Source organism: Rattus rattus, chromosome 8 (assembly GCF_011064425.1).
Source record: "Rattus rattus isolate New Zealand chromosome 8, Rrattus_CSIRO_v1, whole genome shotgun sequence".
In the NCBI taxonomy this organism is placed as follows: Eukaryota; Metazoa; Chordata; class Mammalia; order Rodentia; family Muridae; genus Rattus; species Rattus rattus.
In genome coordinates this window covers 101,240,587-101,259,189 of record NC_046161.1, presented here as the reverse complement: position 1 = coordinate 101,259,189, position 18,603 = coordinate 101,240,587, and the positions used below count along the sequence as shown (strand labels likewise).

The window sequence follows — 18,603 nt, the reverse complement described above, 5'->3', positions numbered from 1 at the left end:
CAGGAGGATCAGGAGTTCAAAAGGTTTGCGGCCAACCTGCACATCAACCAGTCTCCTACCACACACACACACACACACACACACACACACACACACACACACACACACACACACACACAAAAGGGCCAGTGGGCAAAGGTGCTTATGTCGAGCCTGTGTTTAATCCCAAATGAAGAGACCTGAATCCTGTAGGCTGTGCACTGCCATGCGCGCACACACACAACGTATCCCACCCCCGCCAGAGGCTGGAGAGATGGCTCAGAGGTTAAGAGCACTGACTGCTCTTCCAGAGGTCCTGAGTTCAATCCCCAGCAACCACATGGACCCTCATCAGCCTAAAGTCCTTCTTTCTCTTCCAGGCCTTCCATTTAGTCCCTCAGGCATCTTCTAGTCCCTGGCCAAGGATGAGTTATGCAGCCTAGGACAATGACCCCAGAACAGGACAAGACCTGTAGGCCAATTGATGAGAAAAGGTGGGGCGCACCTGGGGTACATGTGCCCTTACTGGTCTAGAAGCTTCCACCTCCATGTAGCTGCTGCATGTGAGCACCACCCTCCCTCCAGGACGCAGCACTGGTAGAGTATTAGGTTAGTGTGTGGGGCTCAGCTGCCCCTGCTTGAGGTAAGGGTGAGCCTCCCTGGCCTTGATCCCCAGCTGCAGTGCACAGAAGCACTTAATAATAAACGTGATGACATCTCCCAGGTCCCACTGGCAGCGAGCCTTACAAGAGAGACCTCAGCACACGCTCTCAGTTCCTATGGAAAGAGGACCCAGGACGGGAAAGCTTGGCCCAGTGTGGGGAGCCCAGCCACCGCCCTGCCCTAAAAACTCCAGGGCTGGACGTGTCTGAAGGACAAGTGCGCTCTGTCCAATCCCAGCAGTGTCTCACTACACAAAACAGCTCTTCCGAGCCCAGGATCAGAACTTACTCCCCCAGGGGTTTGGCACTCAAACAATTCTTCTTCTTCTTGGAATTCTTTCAAGAGTACAAGCTGTTGCTTCCTCCCAAAACAAAACTCAGAGAGGCCAGGGCACCAGGATCAAAGGTGAGGCTCCAAAGCCAGTGGAGAGTCTCACAAAACAGACACAGTGAGCGACCACCAGCCAGGCCCTCTCAGTTACTTAGGGAGGAGCATGGAGGCCGTATCCAGGGGGATTTGTGTGTGTGCTAGGGATGTATTTGGATGTGGAAGTGTGGGGTAGGGTAACTGTGGGGATATTAGTGGTGTCAGGGTATGAGTATGGTGGGGGAGGTGCTGAGTGACAGCACTGTGTAGGGAGTCGGGGTTTATAGTGGCCGGGGCTGGGGAAGTGTGAGGTACAGACGCGATGCGTGGGGGTGGGGGGCTGGAGTACACACTGCTGTATTCCATGCAAACTTGACTTAAGAATGAGCTGGGATCTGGGGTAGTCACAGCTCCTTGTTGTGGAGACACATTCTCCAGAAGCCCAAGATGCTACATGGGAATAATAAGTTAATTACATAAAGTGCACTTCAGTTTTTGGAGACAAGATTTCATGTAGCCCAGGCTGGCTTTGACTTAGCTGTGTGGCTGAGGAAGACGACTCCTGCCGCGCTGTGAGTGCTATGACGGCAGGCATGCTCCAGGTCTGTGTTAGGCCAGGTCACTGGAGCTAACTGGCTAGCCAGGCCAGCCTAATCAGGGAGCTCCGGGTCCCGGTGAGAGTCTGTTTCAAGGCTGACCTCCGGCTACATAAAGACACACACATGCCATTAAGACCTGAGAAACAGGGGCCGCAGGTCGAGCTCGGCTGGTAGTACTTGCCCAGCACACGAAGCGTGAACCGCAGCTCTGTATATACTGGGTATTGATCCACACCTATAAGCCCAGAACTCAGGAGGCAGAGGCAGGAGGATTAGAAATTCAAGGTTATCTTTAGGATTCAGAGGAGGAAGCCTGGATTGCATGAGATTTAGCCCAGTGTGGTTGTATAGGCTTTTAATTCCAGAACTTGGGAGGCAGAGGCAGGGTGATCTCTAATGAGTTTAAAGCCAGGCTGGTCTATATATTGAGCTGCAGAGTTAATACACACACACACACACACACACACACACACACACACACACACACACACATCCATATGTACATATAAAGCTAAGGACTCAAAAGAATTCCTAGAAATCAGGGCCTGGGGAGACAGCTCAGTGATTTAGAGCACTTGTTGATCTTCCAGAGGACCCAAGTTTGGCTCCCAGCACCCACAACATCTCGTATCTGCCTGTGACTCCAGGGAGCAACATCACTGGCCTCTGTAGGCACCTGCGCTCACGTGCACACATCCAGCTATACATAATTAACAAATAAGAAAACTCAATCTTAAAAAAGAAAAGAAAGAATTCCTGTCTAGTTCCTGTCAGCTGGAGACAGTGCCCAGGGCAGAGTGCTTAGCTGCATGCCCTTATGCCTGTATGCCCCGTATGCCCGTATGCCCAGTATGCCCATATGCCCAGTACGCCCGTATGCCCAGTATGCCCATATGCCCTGTATACCCATATGCCCAGTATGCCAGTATGCCCGTATGCCCCGTATACCTGTATGCCCAGTATCCAGTATGCCCCTATGCCCGTATGCCCCGTATGCCAGAGGTCCTGGGCCCAAACCCTCAGAACACCCTGCCCCTCATTTCTAGAATCAATAGGGAAAGTTGCCAGGTGAAAGGGGGAGGAAGCCAGTGTAGTAGTGCACACCTATACGGACTGCACTAGGAGGGCAGAGCCAGGGATCCCTCAAGCTCACAGCTAGCCAAGTCTACACAGTGAGTGTTAAGCCAGCCAGGACGATGCAGTAAGATCTTGTCTGGAGAAGGAGGTTGGCTAGAGAGAAAAGATTCATCAAGCCTACCACGCAAACACATGGAAAGATCTTTACCGTTTAATCACAAAGGAAAAAGGATCCCATTTTACTTCGTCCCTCACAGCTACCATGAAAGAGACGTATTACCTCAGGTATCAGAGGGAAGTCTCCCACTGCTGACGGAGTGTGTGCTGCCATTTTGAGCTGTCTGGCAGAATCCACCCTATATTCTGTGACTTATAACTACATCCCTTCCTATATGACCACGTGTACATGTTTGCCTGCACACTAATGTACCAGGCTGGGAATAAAGTGGGTGTGGCAGTACACACCTATAAGCCCAACATGTGGGAGGCCAAGCTGGACGAGACAGCTGTATAGCAACACCAGAAAACTTGGGAATAGCACATGTTCCAGTCCCTCCAACAGGAAATCCCAAACAGCACCAGCTCACACAAAGGCACAATGGCTCATGCAGGAGGACCAGCCTGCTTGTGAGGCCAGCCTGGGCTAGAACTACAAACAAGACCCGTCTCACTGCCCAGGCCCCTAAATGAATAAACGAACTAAACACCCAACAGCTCACATGTAATGAGTGGAGAGCCGGAGACAGCTCACATGTAATGAGTGGAGAGCGGGAGACAGCTCACATGTAATGAGTGGAGAGCCGGAGACAGCTCACATGTAATGAGTGGAGAGCCGGAGACAGCTCACATGTAATGAGTGGAGAGCCGGAGACAGCTCACATGTAATGAGTGGAGAGCCGGAGACAGCTCACATGTAATGAGTGGAGAGCGGGAGACAGCTCACATGTAATGAGTGGAGAGCGGGAGACAGCTCACATGTAATGAGTGGAGAGCGGGAGACAGCTCACATGTAATGAGTGGAGAGCGGGAGACAGCTCACATGTAATGAGTGGAGGGCCGGAGACAGCTCACATGTAATGAGTGGAGAGCGGGAGACAGCTCACATGTAATGAGTGGAGGGCCGGAGACAGCTCACATGTAATGAGTGGAGAGCCGGAGACAGCTCACATGTAATGAGTGGAGAGCCGGAGACAGCTCACATGTAATGAGTGGAGGGCCGGAGACAGCACGGAGACAGCTCACATGTAATGAGTGGAGAGCCGGAGACAGCTCACATGTAATGAGTGGAGAGCGGGAGACAGCTCACATGTAATGAGTGGAGGGCCAGAGACAGCTCACATGTAATGAGTGGAGAGTCAGAGACAGCTCACATGTAATGAGTGGAGGGCCGGAGACAGCTCACATGTAATGAGCTGAGAGCCGGAGACAGCTCACATGTAATGAGTGGAGAGCCGGAGACAGCTCACGTGTAATGAGTGGAAAACCGGATACAGATGAACCTAGGAGGCCTCTGCCATCGCCACACCATGCAAACCCAGAGTCAGCCTATAAGAGTCTCACCTCAGCATGGTCCTACCTGTCCTGAGAGAACCAGTGGCTCTCACAGGCTGCGGCCAGCAAAGCTCTGACCTCCGTGCTATACTGAACCTCCAGAGCTTGGGCACTTCTCTTCCCATATACTCTCAGAAAACACCCAAGGACCAAGCTCCCCTACCACCATGTTCTGCCAATCCATTCCCAGGCCTCACCTGCCCCTATGGCACTCATGTATGCACCATCCCTCTATCTGACCCTCCTGCCTCTACCTCCCCAGTGCTGGGACTAGGAGTTGGCTACCACAGCTGACTTATGTGGCGCTTCAGACTGCATTCAGGACTTTGTGCTGGACATGTGCTCTCTACCAACTGAGCTACAACCCCAGCCTTTCAGGGACTTCAGAGACGCCGAGTTAGTTCTTGCTTCTCCTGAGAGGTTCCCCGCTTGGCCCACACCCACCCCTCCCTCAGAGTCAGAGGACCTCTAAGGCCTGGAAACAGTGTGCAATCTTTCTCACAATATGGCCAGTTGCCCTGAGTCTGATATTATCATCTTCCCTGCTGACTGTATAACCACTCACTGAAACCCTTGAGGTGGGCAGTCTGTCTGGTTTGCATTATAATACAATGTCTAGCCTGCAGTTGGTTATGGCTGCTGTGAGGACGGGCACTACTGTTCCAGAGAAAGAAGCTATCTTACTTCCAGTAACAGAATGCCAGGGAGCTATCAGAGAGTCCAGAAAAATGCAGCACTGGGTGTCCAGGGCATGCGCCAGACAGAACAGAGGTTGGAAGAAGGGCCAGGGAAGAGCTGCAAATGTCTCCCCGGTGATCCTGACACACAGGGTGGACTGACCTGAGTCAGCCCATCCAGTGCTTTGCTTTCACACATGTACACCCTTGGAAGGGTGACTCATCCAAACTATCAATGCTGCCTCAAGAGGTGCTGATGGATCCACAAGCCTGATACCCACAGTTCTCTCTGTCTTCTTCATCTCAGGTCTGAAAACCTCGCAGAAAAGGACAGACTCAGCAAGAACAAAGATGAGATACCACCATGCTCCATGTTCCTTCCCTTTCCTTTCTCTTTTACATTGTGTGTGTGCTTGGGAAAGTATGTGCGTATGTGTGCAGTACCCATGGAGGTCAGAAGCTGCCAGATGCCCCGGAACCAGAGTTACAGGCAGGTGTGAACCACCAATGTGGGTTTTGAGAATGGAACTTGGGCTTTCTGTAAGAGCAGAACTTATTCTTAACCACTGAGCCATGTCTCCAGCCCTTTACTTTCTCCCTAATTCACATGTGACTCTCAAAATGAACTCTACCTTCAAGGGACTAAATCAAAGGGAGTAAAGTCAAAGTCTGGAGAGTGACCTCTTTGTTCCCACCACAGCATGGCTGGCTCTAGCAACCAGCACCTAGCAAAGCGGGCTAGAGGACTACCTGGACCTCCTCCCTTCAAGAGGATAAGGAAAAAAACCCATATCATTGTTTATGAGAGGCCCTGTGCCAGACACTTGTAGCTTTCGTTGTTTCTTATCACAAAGCTACCAATGAAGGCAGAAGCCACATCTCAATTCTACAGATAATGGGGTGGAGGGTGGGCAAAGCTTTAAAGATTTGCTCAAGATCTCGGAGCTGAGGTTTAAGCCAGATATGCCTGGCACAGATACCCATGCTATCTCCGTCACACCACCAGGCCTGGGCTACACCAGGCAGTCTGACAACAGTCTCTGATCAAAGGACAGGAGGTTCCTTCACGGGGACTGCAGAGCCCTAAGCACTGGAGGTGAGGAATGAAGAAATGAGGCCAGGTTCTAAGGCGCAACACAGGAATAGCAATGTCAAAGCGTCCCTGGGACAGGTTCATTAGGCCTTAGATTTCCTGGTCTGGTAAACAGGAGTGAACTAACATCTAACTCTAGGACTGAATACAAGGTGCGATGTTGCCTTAAATGGCTACGCAAATGTTATGACTGCCAATATGCAAGAGGTTGTCAACCCAGGGGTTGGGGCGGGCTGTCTTTGCAACCAGGCTTTTGGGCCTGAGGCTGTGGCCATCTAGGATGGGGACAGAGACATCAAGCTGAGGCACAGGCAGGACATGGAGGTCTGTGACCCTGCACACAGCACATGCTGTCCTGTACTCCCTGTCCTCTCTTATCACTGTGCTCCCCATAGGTCAGAAGGTGCTTTCTACCCCAGTGCTGTCCCCTCTCTGTGCTGTGTGTCCTAAGTGTGCAGCTCAGAGCCACAGCACTCCACTGTCAGGGTGCACACACAGGAGGCATGAGACTGTCATCTGCTGGAGGTTGTGGCCATGAACATGGACACTTCAGCTCAAATCTCCTGCGGCCTGGGGGTTCTCTGGGCTTCTACTCACTATCTCCCTCAAATCCTAGTAAAGGGGATTCAGGTAGAAATATGGTCCTTGTGTAAGGGCTAGGGCCTCAGAGCTGTGCTGTTTGATGAGGCACCCAGAGCTGCAGGTGGCCACTTACGAAGAGTTATCTACAACTGAGTTTCACACTAGCCACATGTCAAGGGCTAAAAGCTATGTGGCAGCTGTGGCTATGGGTCAGATTAGTAAAGACACAGATAATCATAACTACATAAAGTTCTACTGCACAGACCTCTCCAGTCCCTAAAGCTGCCAGTCCAGGAGCTAAGGATGAGACTACAAGCTGTCAATCAGCTCTTGTCTCCAAGGTCATATCCAACCCCTAAAGGTGGGTGGAACACCACTGATCTCTCTGTCCTTGTCACAGAAGCAAAAGACAGCAGGTTCTGGCCCAGTACTCCAGAAGCCAACAGCAGTCATGGGGGTTTATGCCAAGCCAATCACTTTTACAGTGACTACATTTGGACACTAAGGAAGAGAGGGCTCAAAAGAGGACAAAGTGACCTCATACGGCCCTGCTGGACGCACTAAAGAGATCCATCCACACGGTCTTGAAACTGCTCACCTACCCATTTAGATGGAAACTTCTGGAAGAATGCCAAAACAAAACAGAAGAAAAAAGAAACAAAGGAGAGAAGAGATGAAAAAAAAAAAGGTTCAACTACAACAAAGGAAAGAGGCCAGGATAGCTGCTCTCCAGTTGGAAATCATGGATCCTGGCTGCAGCAGGATTAGGTCACCAATCACCCTGCACTTTCGGGGCAAACTGTATCCCTGCCTCAATCACTGCAAAGCACTCGCTATCAAATCCTCCACAGTGTCTCTGCTGCCATCTCTGTGCCCCTGAATGTCCCCACCTCTGAACTGCTCCTTGGAAGACTCTTCCTTCAGCTCCCCGATGACCATGGCTCACCTCCCACCCCATGCTCACCTTCCACCCCATGCTCACCTCCCACCCCATGCTCACCTCCCACCCCATGCTCACCTCCCACCCAGTGGCTCACCTCCCACCCCATGCTCACCTCCCACCCCATGGCTCAACGCAAGCTTCTTTCCATGAAGCTGCCTCAGACCCAACTTGACTTCCCGACACTAAGCCCAGGAGTACAGAGTACACTGTGCTTGGACTTTCCAGCTGCCCACCAGGGCTGGCTGACCATACAACACTGCTTTGGGCAGCACTGTGACCTCAACGGCATCTACCTCCCCACAGGACTTGCAGGCCCTAGATTCCAGGCACCATCATTTCCCCTCCAGGACCCAGCCTGAGCCTCTTGTGCTGTGTCTCTCACAGACCTGTCACAGCAGGTTGGCTCACCAGTAAGTGTTTTGTAAACTTAAAAGCTGTGTGTCTCCTACACAGACCTGTGTACCTAGTACACAGAAACAATGTGATTCCAAGTCTTGTCTGTCTTCACTGCCCACAACCTAAGGACTGCTTCTAACTGAATACCATTCTTAGGAGCTTATACTTGGGGTGGGGGACAAAACAATAGGAGAAACCAATCCACCCAGGAGGAGCCCACAGAGGACCTGCCACCAACTTCTGGGGGCCATCAAGGACAGCTGTAAAGGTCAAAGGGTTCCCACTGGCAGGTATAGGAGAAGAAAAGTGCTCAGCTTCATAGAGGCTACTGTCATATCACAGGGCTGAGACGAACAATGTGGCACACTTCCTCCCTAGGGAGGGCCTCCTGGGGTCTTATCTGTAGACAGCAGAAAGTCCACACTTCCTCCCAGTATCCCCACTTACCCTGTAGTACAAGAAGCCACTGTGGGCTGGAAAACCAACTCAAAGTAATTAGACACTCCTTCTTCGGACACAGGAGAAACTGGGTATAATAAACTGACTTCACTAAGGATCTACTAACCTTGCTAGGCAGACACTGTGTTATACACAGTAGAATTTAGCTAACAGAGCACTGCCTCCAGTATGTTAAAGACTGAGTAGTACAAAACTGGAAAGGCATATTAATTCTATTCCCCTTTCCCCGGGCATTCATCCTAATTTAAAAAAAAAAAAAGATCACACCAGGCCTGAGAGTGTAGCTCAGTGACAGACACATACCACACAGAGAGCAAGGTGGGAAAATGTCACTTAAGAACTTCAGAGAAGAAGCCCAGGAGTATAGAGAATAAAATTATTTCCTACCAAGCCTGAGGTTTCTGGGATCCACATGATGAAAGGAGAGAACCACATCTCAAAAGCTGTTCTTTGACCTCCCACTGGTGAGTTGACACACGTGTAAACACACACAGACACACAGACACAGACACACACACAGAGATTTAAAATAAAATAACCACAACAGCCCCCCAACAAACAATATTTAAAAGATGATAAACAAAAGAGAAGTCAGGTATGTAGTAGTCCACATTTGTAATCTCAGGACTTGGGAAGTTGAGGTAGAAAGATTACAAATTCAAGGTGGTTCTCTCCTTTCATCATATCATAGCAATTGGGGTAGCCTGTGCTACACAAGATCAAAGCATCATGAATACCAGGCCAGGCTAATCCGGGCTATGTAATGAAATTATGTCTCAAAAATAAAAACAAGCAATCAGGGGCTGGGGATTTAGCTCAGTGGTAGAGCACTTGCCTAGGAAGCGCAAGGCCCTGGGTTCGGTCCCCAGCTCCGGAAAAAAAAGAACCAAAAAAAAAAAAAAAACAAGCAATCAAACAAAAAACCCAGGTTGAAGAGATGGCGGCACAGTCCAGAGCACTGGCGACCCTTCCAGAGGATCCTGGTTCAATTCCTAGCACCAATATGGTGGCTCACCCGTAACTCCAGGCCTAGGGGATCTGATGCTTTCACCTGACTCTAGCGGCCCCAGGCCCAGACATGGTGCAGACACACATGTGGATAAAATGCTCATACACATAAAACAAATTAAAGAACAAACAGAACCTGGAGGGGGCACGGCAGCAAACACACAGGGAACGTAATTAAAAACAGGCGACTTAGAGTGCCCCGAACTCGGGAACTTTTGAACATCAGAGGACATGACCAAAGGACACCACAGAAAGAAGACCTAGGGAGTGAGAAAAATGTGAGTAAATCTCAAATCCAATAAAGGTTCAACGTCCAGGATCTGTACACAACTCAACCACCCCAGCAAACGACAACCTGACTAGAAGAACTGCGGCCCAAGGCCTGAGCAGACAGACATTTCTCTAAAGAAGCACGAACAGCAAGCAAGCACAGATGTTCAATGTCACTAATTCCTGGGGAAATGCAAATCAAACCCATAAGACACTTACCTGCTAGGGGTGGGCATAATTTAAAAAAACGAAGGGACGGAGGGTGGGAGGGATGGGAGAATAGGAGTTGACAAAGATGTGGAGAAAAATCAGAACCTCATGTGTCTCTGGTGAGAAGATAAAACGGTGCAGCTGTTGAGGCCAACAGTTTGGTTCTCCAAAAAAAAAAAAAAAAAAAAAAAAAAAAAAAAATCTAATCAAATAGAAAGCACAACGTGCCTAGGATCCCAGTACTTGGGTGGCTGGGGCAGGAGCATCTTGAGTCTGAAGTCTGCCTGGGCCACAATACAATAGCTAAGTTTAAGGCCAACCTAGACTCCATACCCAGACCCCCTTTAAAAAACAACAGCAAGGACAACAAACGACAACCCAGAATGAGTGACTAATACAGCAACTGCACTCCTGGGTATGTATCCACAAGAGCGAGAGCCACACACAAGCGACAGTCAAAAGGTGTCCCTCGCTGGATAAATGCATAATAAGTCAGTGGGGGTGAAAGCTGGGCGGAGCTCAAGCTGCACATGGCTTCAATCCTCAGTAACAGAAACCCAGGAAATGCATGTGCATGTCCAGGGTGTGCTGTCTTAGTTAGGGCTTTACTGCTGGGAACAGAAACCAAGGCCAAGGCAAGTCTTACAAGGATGACATTTATTTAATCGGGGCTAGCAGGTTCAGAGGTTCAGTCCAGTATCATCAAGGCAGGAGCACGGCAGCATCCAGGCAGGCATGGTGCAGGAGGAGCTGAGAGTTCTACATCTTCATCTGAAGGCTGCTAAGAGAAGACTGATTTCCAGGCAGCTAGGATGAGGGTCTTTAAGCCCACACCCACAGTGACACACCCACTCCAACAAGGCCACACCTCCTAACAGTGCCACTCCCTGGGCCAAGCATATACAAACCACCACATGTGCTATACTTAGCCTTAAAAAGAAAGAAGGTCCTGATGCTTGATGCTTGAACACTGAGAATTTGTGCCTACTGGGTTTGCAATATGGGTTAGAGATGACCAGAGTTTGATTCCTGGGTCCCACATAAAGGTGGGGGAAGAGAACTGATTCCACAGTTGCCCTCTGACCTCCTTATCGCCATCCTAATAATACTTAAAAGAAGAAAGTTTGTACTCATGCAAAGCAAAGCAGGCAAACACAACAGGACAGACACCATCTGAATGAAGGATCTCGAGCAAGGGTATTCAGGGAAAGCAAGCTGGAGCTGCAGCGGAGCAGACGGTGGTTACGGCCTAACGGGTGCAGTGTTTCTGCAGAAGTGGGCAAAAGCTCTGAAACACTCGTGAGGACTACACAACCCTGCACACAGACACACAGACACACACACACACAGACACACACAGACACACAGACACAGACACACACACACATGAGAAATGAGAAAGAAAGGAAGAGAGAAGCTGTGGTGGACCATTGCCCTCTCTTTTTAAAATTTATTTTATTCATTTGAGCATTTTGCCTGCATGTGCGTACACCATACTTGTCTGGTGCCCTCAGGTAAGAAGCCCTTGAACTTCAAGTTATAGATGGCTGTTAGCCAGCCCGTGGGTGCTGAAAACCAAACCCAGGTCCTCTGCAAGAGCAGCAGGGGCTCCTAACTCCCGAGCCATCTCAGTCCCTACCGTGGATTCTTAAGCCTGTTCTCTGCCTGTGTGGTAGCTGGGTATCTGTTGGCATAATAGTTAGAGGTTTAAACAGACAGCAGAGGCTGATATCTTCAAAGGCTCAGCCAGACAGCCCTCACCTCCTCCACTTTATCTGCAAAACACCAATAGTTACACTCAGGAAGTACGAATCAGTTTGAAGTCCTGAATGATTTCTTACACCAGGTGCTGGGAGTTTGTAGATCAGCTCACTCAAATTCTACAGCATCGCATTTCACTGAGTACCACAGTGCCAGGCCTGGGGTGATGAACCTCTTCACCGCTCCGTAGCAGGCACACTTTGCATGGTTTTTCTAGCCAGTTGCTGCATGCCTCACTGCTGTGGACCTGAGAGCATCTGCCATGTGCAAGCCATAGGAGTGAGGCCTCCTGACTCAACCTGCCCTTTCCCTTTGGCTGGGAGCGGTGAGCCACAGGTTGGCTGGCATTAATGGCAGCAGTGTGGTGGTTGCTGTAAAAACACAAATTCACTGCAGCCATCTAACAGCAGAAGCCTGGCCGGAACAAGTCATGTCTTGTAGTGCCTAGCACCATGAGAGGAAGACCATAGCACACACAGGTAATTTGGGAAATGACATAAATTCAAAATGTGAAATATAATTTAAAGTTTCAAGTAATAGAAATCTCTATCACTTTCACATCACTGAAAAGTCTTTTAAAATCTAGGAGCTGGGGAACTGGGTCAGTGGGTAAAAACATTTGTCGTGCAAACCTAATAATCTGAGTTTGGTCCTTACAACCCAGTTAAAAGGCCAGATGTGGAGGCACAAGCCTAAAATCCAGCACTCCTAGAGTGAGCTGCAGGAAGAGGAGAGTCAGCAGAAGCTGATGCTTTGAAAGATTTACTCTGTGGTGTGGTGTATGTGTGTGTGCACAAACACCATTACAGTGTGCCACAGTGGGCACTCGGAGGTCAGAAGCAGTTCATTCAGCACAGTGTACGCCAGGTTGCAGGCCCATGAACGTCTGAGGCCTCTCCTGTTCTCGCCTCACTGTGGAAGCACCAGGAAAACAGCCGTGCCCGGCCTTTAGGAGGTTTTCTGGGGATCTAAACTCAGGTCCTCACACACTTTGCCAACTCAGCCATTTCTCCGAGCCCATTTTTGTTAAAAATCAGGTAATGCACAACCCAGAATGCATCAGAAAGCACACAGTGGCTAGGAGTGTGGCTCAGTGGTGGAGGATACCGCTGGAATGCATTAGAGCTGAGCTCCATCCCCAGCACCACACAAGAAGCATTTATGTAGGAAGGAGCTTCCAAAGCCACTCTCACACGTCTCTCACCTCAGCAAACACCTCAAATCACTCGAGGAGGAGGAGGAGGAAGAGGAGGAGGAGGAGGAGGAGGAGGAGGAGGAGCAGCAGCAGCAGCAGCAGCAGCAGCAGCAGCAGCAGCAGCAGCAGCAGCAGCAGCAGCAGCAACTGCAGTGGCACAGACCTGGAATCCCAGCTGCTCAGGAGGCTGAGGCAGGAGGATTACGAATTCAAAAGGTTTGTCTGGATTGCAGAATGAGTCCAAAGCCAGTTTAACAAGACTCTGTCTTAGTGGGAGAGTGTTGTGGTGAATGTTTAACTGGCTTGAGGATCTAAATTTGATCATCAATGCCACAAAAAATAAATAAAGTCCGAGTGTCAAAGAATCATCATCAGCCAGGCAATGGTGGGGCATCCCTTTAATCCCGGCATTAAGGGGGCAGAGGCAGGTGGATCTCTGTGAGTTCCAGGCCAGCCTGGTCTACAGAGCGAGTTCCAGGACAGCCAGGGCTACACAGAAAAACCCTGTCTTGAAAAACAAACAACAAAACAAAACCAACCAAACAAAAGAGAGCTGTCATCTGCTCTCAGGGTCTCTCCTTCCTCTGCTGCTCCATTGGTCTTAGTCACGTGGTCTTGGGCAAATGAGCTAAGCTTTACTGGCTTCAGCTGCCCCATGAACTAACAGTGAAGCCTTCCTTCCTCTGCTGCCTTATCGACTGTCATCGAGAGCAGAGAAGATAAGCTGCTCTGGTGATACCTTCGCCCAGTTAACCCTGAAAGTGCTGTTGTTCCCAGTAATAAATGAAACTGTGAGAGCTACAGACAGACAGAGACTCCAGGAAATCCCAGCTCCCTCTCCTCCTTTCCTCGACAGGGCTATCTCCACCTAACACTAGATGTAGTGTACTTGGTGTTTGTCTCCCCAGAAAAACAGACGGTGACTGCATGAAGCTGCTTTTCCCACAGCTCCACTGCAGTGCCCGAAGCCTGCGAACGGTAAGCTCGGTATATTTTCCTGCCAAAGGAATGCACTGCCAGCTCCAGTGACCTGTTTGGAATCCAACCTAACATTTTATCCTGCAAGCTGAAAAAAATAAAAAAAATCAAGAAAAAAAATGTGTGCTTTGCTTTGCTAATGAGGAAAAGGCCTAGGGGTGGGGGTGGGGACAAAGTTAAGAGCCTATAGAAAGTGTCCTGCCTGTTGTCACACACCTTTTAATCTCAGCACTTGGTTGGAAGAGGCAGGCAAATCTGTATGAGTTCCAGGCTAACCAAGGACACATACATCCTGTCTCAAAAAACCAAGACCCTCCACCTACACCAGAGAGTTCACGGATAGGGAAAGAAATCAGGAAAAGGCAAAACCCTCTATTCAAGAGGGAACTTTACAGTTACTTCTACTTTATTTTTAGATTTACTCCTTTTTCATTTTATGTTTGCGAGTGTTTGCCTGCCTGCAGTCCATGTACCATATGCATGCAGTGCCTGTGGAGGCCAGAAGAGGGCGTTGGATCCTCTTGAACTGGAGTGATAGACAGTTGTGAGGAGCCACGTGGGTGCTGAGAACTGAGCCTGGGTCATCTGTACAAGCAGACAGTGTTCTTAACTGCTGCGCTGTCTTTCAAGCCCCTACTTCTTAAAGGGAATGAGAGGAAATCCCAAGAACCAATAGTGAGCTCTCCAGTCTAATGCAGAAGCCATACAATTCCCATATGCAAACTTTCTAGAATTATGCCCAAAGCTTTCTGAAACCATAACTGTGAAAAGTTAGCCCAATTAAATAGCAATCAGTGTGTCAGAGAACTGGGTGATCTAGATGAAATGAAAATGAACAGTCACAGAAAAACACAAACTAGACTGACTCATGAAGAAACAAACAAACAAACAAACAAAAAAAAGTGGAATAGTTTCACACCTAGTAAGTAAATGAATAACACATCAACCCAGGGATTAGCACTCTTAAGACCCTGGGTTTCATCTCAGCATAACAAGAGTTAAAAAAAAAAAAAGTGGGACCAGGAATATGGGTCACTCAGTAAAGTACCTGCCATGCAGGAATAAAGACCTGAGTTCTGAGACTCCTAGCACCCATGACACCATTTAAAAGCCAGGTGACATACATCTTTTTTTGGGGTTTTTTTTGTTTTTGTTTTTGTTTTTTGTTTTTTCCGGAGCTGGGGACCGAACCCAGGGCCTTGCGCATGCTAGGCAAGCGCTCTACCACTGAGCTAAATCCCCAAGCCCTGGTGACATACATCTGTAACCTCGTCAACAGTGTCCTTGCGAGCTCACTGGCCCACCAGCCTAACCTAAGTGACGAATTTTAGACTGAGTGAGAAGAGACCAATAACAGGGAGAATAGCAGGGAGGGCTGGGGAAATGGCTCAGCCAGTCAAATGCTTGCTCTGCCCGCATGAGAACCTGAGCTCAGAGCCCAGAACTCACATACCAACAAAGAAGCTGAGCACGGTTGCAACATCTGCAGCTCAAGTGCAGAGGTAGCAGAGCCAGGGGACTCCCTGTAGCTTGCTGGCCGGCCGGCAGGTATCCCCATTTCTGACCCTATCTCACATCCGATGCCAACCTTTGGCCTCCATGAGCATCACAACTGCACATGCACACACACAAGAGTAAGGTGGAATGGAATCAAGACAGACACCGAATGCTGACATCTGGCCTCCGCATGTACACGGGTCCAGACACACCTGCACACTCAAATCCACACAAACAGTAGTACACGCTTGCAGTGAGAGTTTTGGTTTCTTTCAAATTCCAGTTATGTGAATACATATTTTTGTTTTACTCCCAGGTGTGGGATGAGAGGCTGCTTCACAGCAGGTGATTGTGGTTTGCCTCATGCTCTAGTAGGGGCATGGTTTTTGCCAGCTACAGATAGTTTAATTCTGGACTCTGGGAATGGTAGACATGAGAGAGCCCTGAGAGGGCTGGCAGCTGCGCTGGGTTCCTGTTGCTGTAGTGTGTCAACTGGTCATGAGAAAAGAGGTGAGAAGAAGTGGGAGATCTGGAGATATCCTGACAGCAAAGATAGCCCCAAGGAACTCAAAGCCCGTAATCAGCAGGAAGTAGTCTACTTTGTTGGCTGAAATATGTCTACATCCCTTCCCCTCTAACCTTCTCTCTCTCCTACCTAGTGTTGAGGGAATGGAAGGGATAAGGATGGGATAAGGGTTGGGAGGGAGGCAGAGGTGTAAGAACCCAATACAGTAGTAAATAGATCCGCCGACACATGCTCCTCCTGGCCAAAGGAAAGGTAAGCCACACTACTTCAGTAGTAAATTCCAGCACACATTTAAAAAGTCCCCAGCTCTCTTTATAAATATATAAATATAAAACCCATGGTGGGTCATGCTCATAATCCCAGTGTTAGGAGGTTGGAGGCAAGACTAGAAATTCAAGGCCTTCTGTTGCTTGGTGAGTATGATGACTGGTCTACTATCTCAAAAACAAAAGGCCTAAACAGGACTAGTGGATTTAACACATTTAAAATGATGAAAGGGGTTGGGGATTTAGCTCAGTGGTAGAGCCCTAGGAAGGCCGGTTCTGGCATCATCCCCCCCAAAAAAAAAAGAACCAAAAAAAAAAAAAAAAAAAAAATAAAAATGACATCATCCCAAATGGCTTACAGGTCCAAGGCAATCCCTACAAAAATCTTGACAATGTGCTTTACATAAAAGGGAAAACTCATTCCAAAATTTAGATGGAATCTTTTTTGTTTTGCTCTTTTGAGACAGGGCTCCTTTCAATGTCCCTGAGCCTCTCAAGTGCTGAGATAACGACCATGCACCACCGCCCCTAGCTTCATATGGAATCTTAAGGGAACCTCAATAGCCAAAACAATCTGGAGAAGGAACTAAGTTACAGCATTTAGACGAACTCCAACACTCACTGCTAGCTGGGCATGGTGGAAGGAGCCTTAATCCCAGTACAGGGGAGGCAGAGGCAGGAAGACCTACAGGGCTTGTTGACAGCCAGCCTACTCAAAGCAAACAAATCACAAGCTCTGGAGAGAACCTGCCTCAAACTAACACAGAGGATGACAGATGAGGGTAAGAGCCCAGCCCGAGTGTCCCTGGGTTTGGGCTGCAGGAGGATGATTATCTGATGGATCTCACCGGCTGCCAACAAAAGCAGAAGCCTGCTTGGCAAACTCTCACTTCCCTTTCACTTTCTCACAGTGTACTACAAGGTATATACAGTAGGCAGCCATTCCGAAAGGAAAACAAACAAAAGCCAACCAAGACTGACCAATCTCATTTTTGTTTATTAAGTCGGAAGTGGAGTCTCCAATTTCCCCCACCTCTGGCAAATCTGTTTTTGTTGAATGAGGGACACCGTTTTTGCCTACATAACAACAGAGCCAACGAAGTCCAGCTTCTCGTGCAATCTTGAAGGGACCTCAATAGCCAAAAAAGGGAAAAAAAAAAAAAAAGCTTGAGAAGGAACTAAGTTACAGGACTTACAGGACTTAGACTAATTTCAAAACTTACTGCAGGTCGGGCGTGGTGGAACAAGTCTTAATTACTGATTTTCCCTTTTACACTTCAAAATAACCACGGAAAGTTAATGTGTCATACTCCTCTGGTGGAGAAGTGAAAAAAAAAAAAAAAAAAAAAAAAAAAACAAACAGGCTTAAGAACATAAAATAATTTGTCCCCAACTCTCACCGTGTCGAGTGACACGGCCAAAGTCTGCACACAAGTAGTGAATTTCATTACTTTGGAAAGATCAGCAAGTAGAGATGAATCCAGACCGTATCTCGGTGGCTAAGGAAAAGTGCTTCCGAATCTGGAACTAAGACGACTAGCAAGACAAGAAGGAAAAGAAAAGGCAGCTTTCTTTCCCTGCAGTCCACCCAGACATCTTTTGGACTTTTGCTGGATCACCTCCAGCTGCTCGTCTACAGAAAAGTCACTAGTTGTCTTACCCTAGGGGAGCCCTGGTGGCAGGAGTCGGAAGGCCCGGCCAATGAGACCAATCAAAAACGTGAAACAAACAAACAAACGCCGCCGAAGCCAACAAACATGTAAAGTTAAAAGCCGGCCTTGCAACAACTACCAAGGATGAAGTACCTGGGCTGTCTCACAAAACAAACAAAACTTCCTAAAGCGCAGGAGCGAGGTCCGCCCCCAGTCTTAAGAAACGAGCCTATCTCAGCAGCAGACTTCAGCGTCGTCCTACTGCGCATGCGCCATTCTCCCGCGCACGCGCACTTTCGCTGTAGTGGTTCCCTAGTAGTCCTCCACCTTCCCACTGACCCAAAGCACTGGCCGCTATGCCCGCATCTCTCCATGTTCCTCACCTTGCGCCCAGTTTTCTCCTGGAGAGCTTTTAGTCGTTCTTTCCGTCGCAGCGCCTCTTCCTCGAGGCGGCCCACACCGGCAGGAGCAGCCGCCATCTTTTCAGAGGCCCCCCCTCCTTTTCGCTCCTGCCTCGCGCAGGCTCAGTGAGTAGAAGAAGGTCTTTCGGCCAATCCAAGGGAGACAATGAAGCCCTGAGATCCAATCAATGCTGAGTTGCTACAGAAGGCTACGCCCCCTTGATCTGGAGCAACCTGTACAGCAAGTGAGCTGGGTTGGGGGGAAAAAAGGCGTTAAGGTTCGATTTGTCCGACACTTACTTGTGAGAAAGCAAGTAGAATCAGACCTGAGAGGAAGAGAATAGAGTGAGTCGATTGCTCTGGTTTTGCCTAACCACCACTCACCTCTCCTGATTGCCCTCTTGGAATGCTTACCCATTCTTATCCACTTGTGCCGATTTTTCAAGAGCGAATG

The 18,603-nt window shown here is 48.9% G+C and overlaps 1 protein-coding gene across 1 annotated transcript in view; it reads right to left on the bottom strand.

Annotated features, from left to right (window-relative positions):
• Positions 1-18,266, bottom strand: part of Ccdc12 (coiled-coil domain containing 12) — a 51,477-nt gene extending 33,211 nt beyond the window's left edge. The window contains exon 1 of the mRNA XM_032910772.1: positions 18,132-18,266. Coding sequence (XP_032766663.1) covers positions 18,132-18,227 — 96 coding nt within the window. The 5' untranslated portion in view covers positions 18,228-18,266. The remainder of the gene's footprint in view (positions 1-18,131) is intronic.
• Between the last annotated feature and the right edge of the window lie 337 nt (positions 18,267-18,603).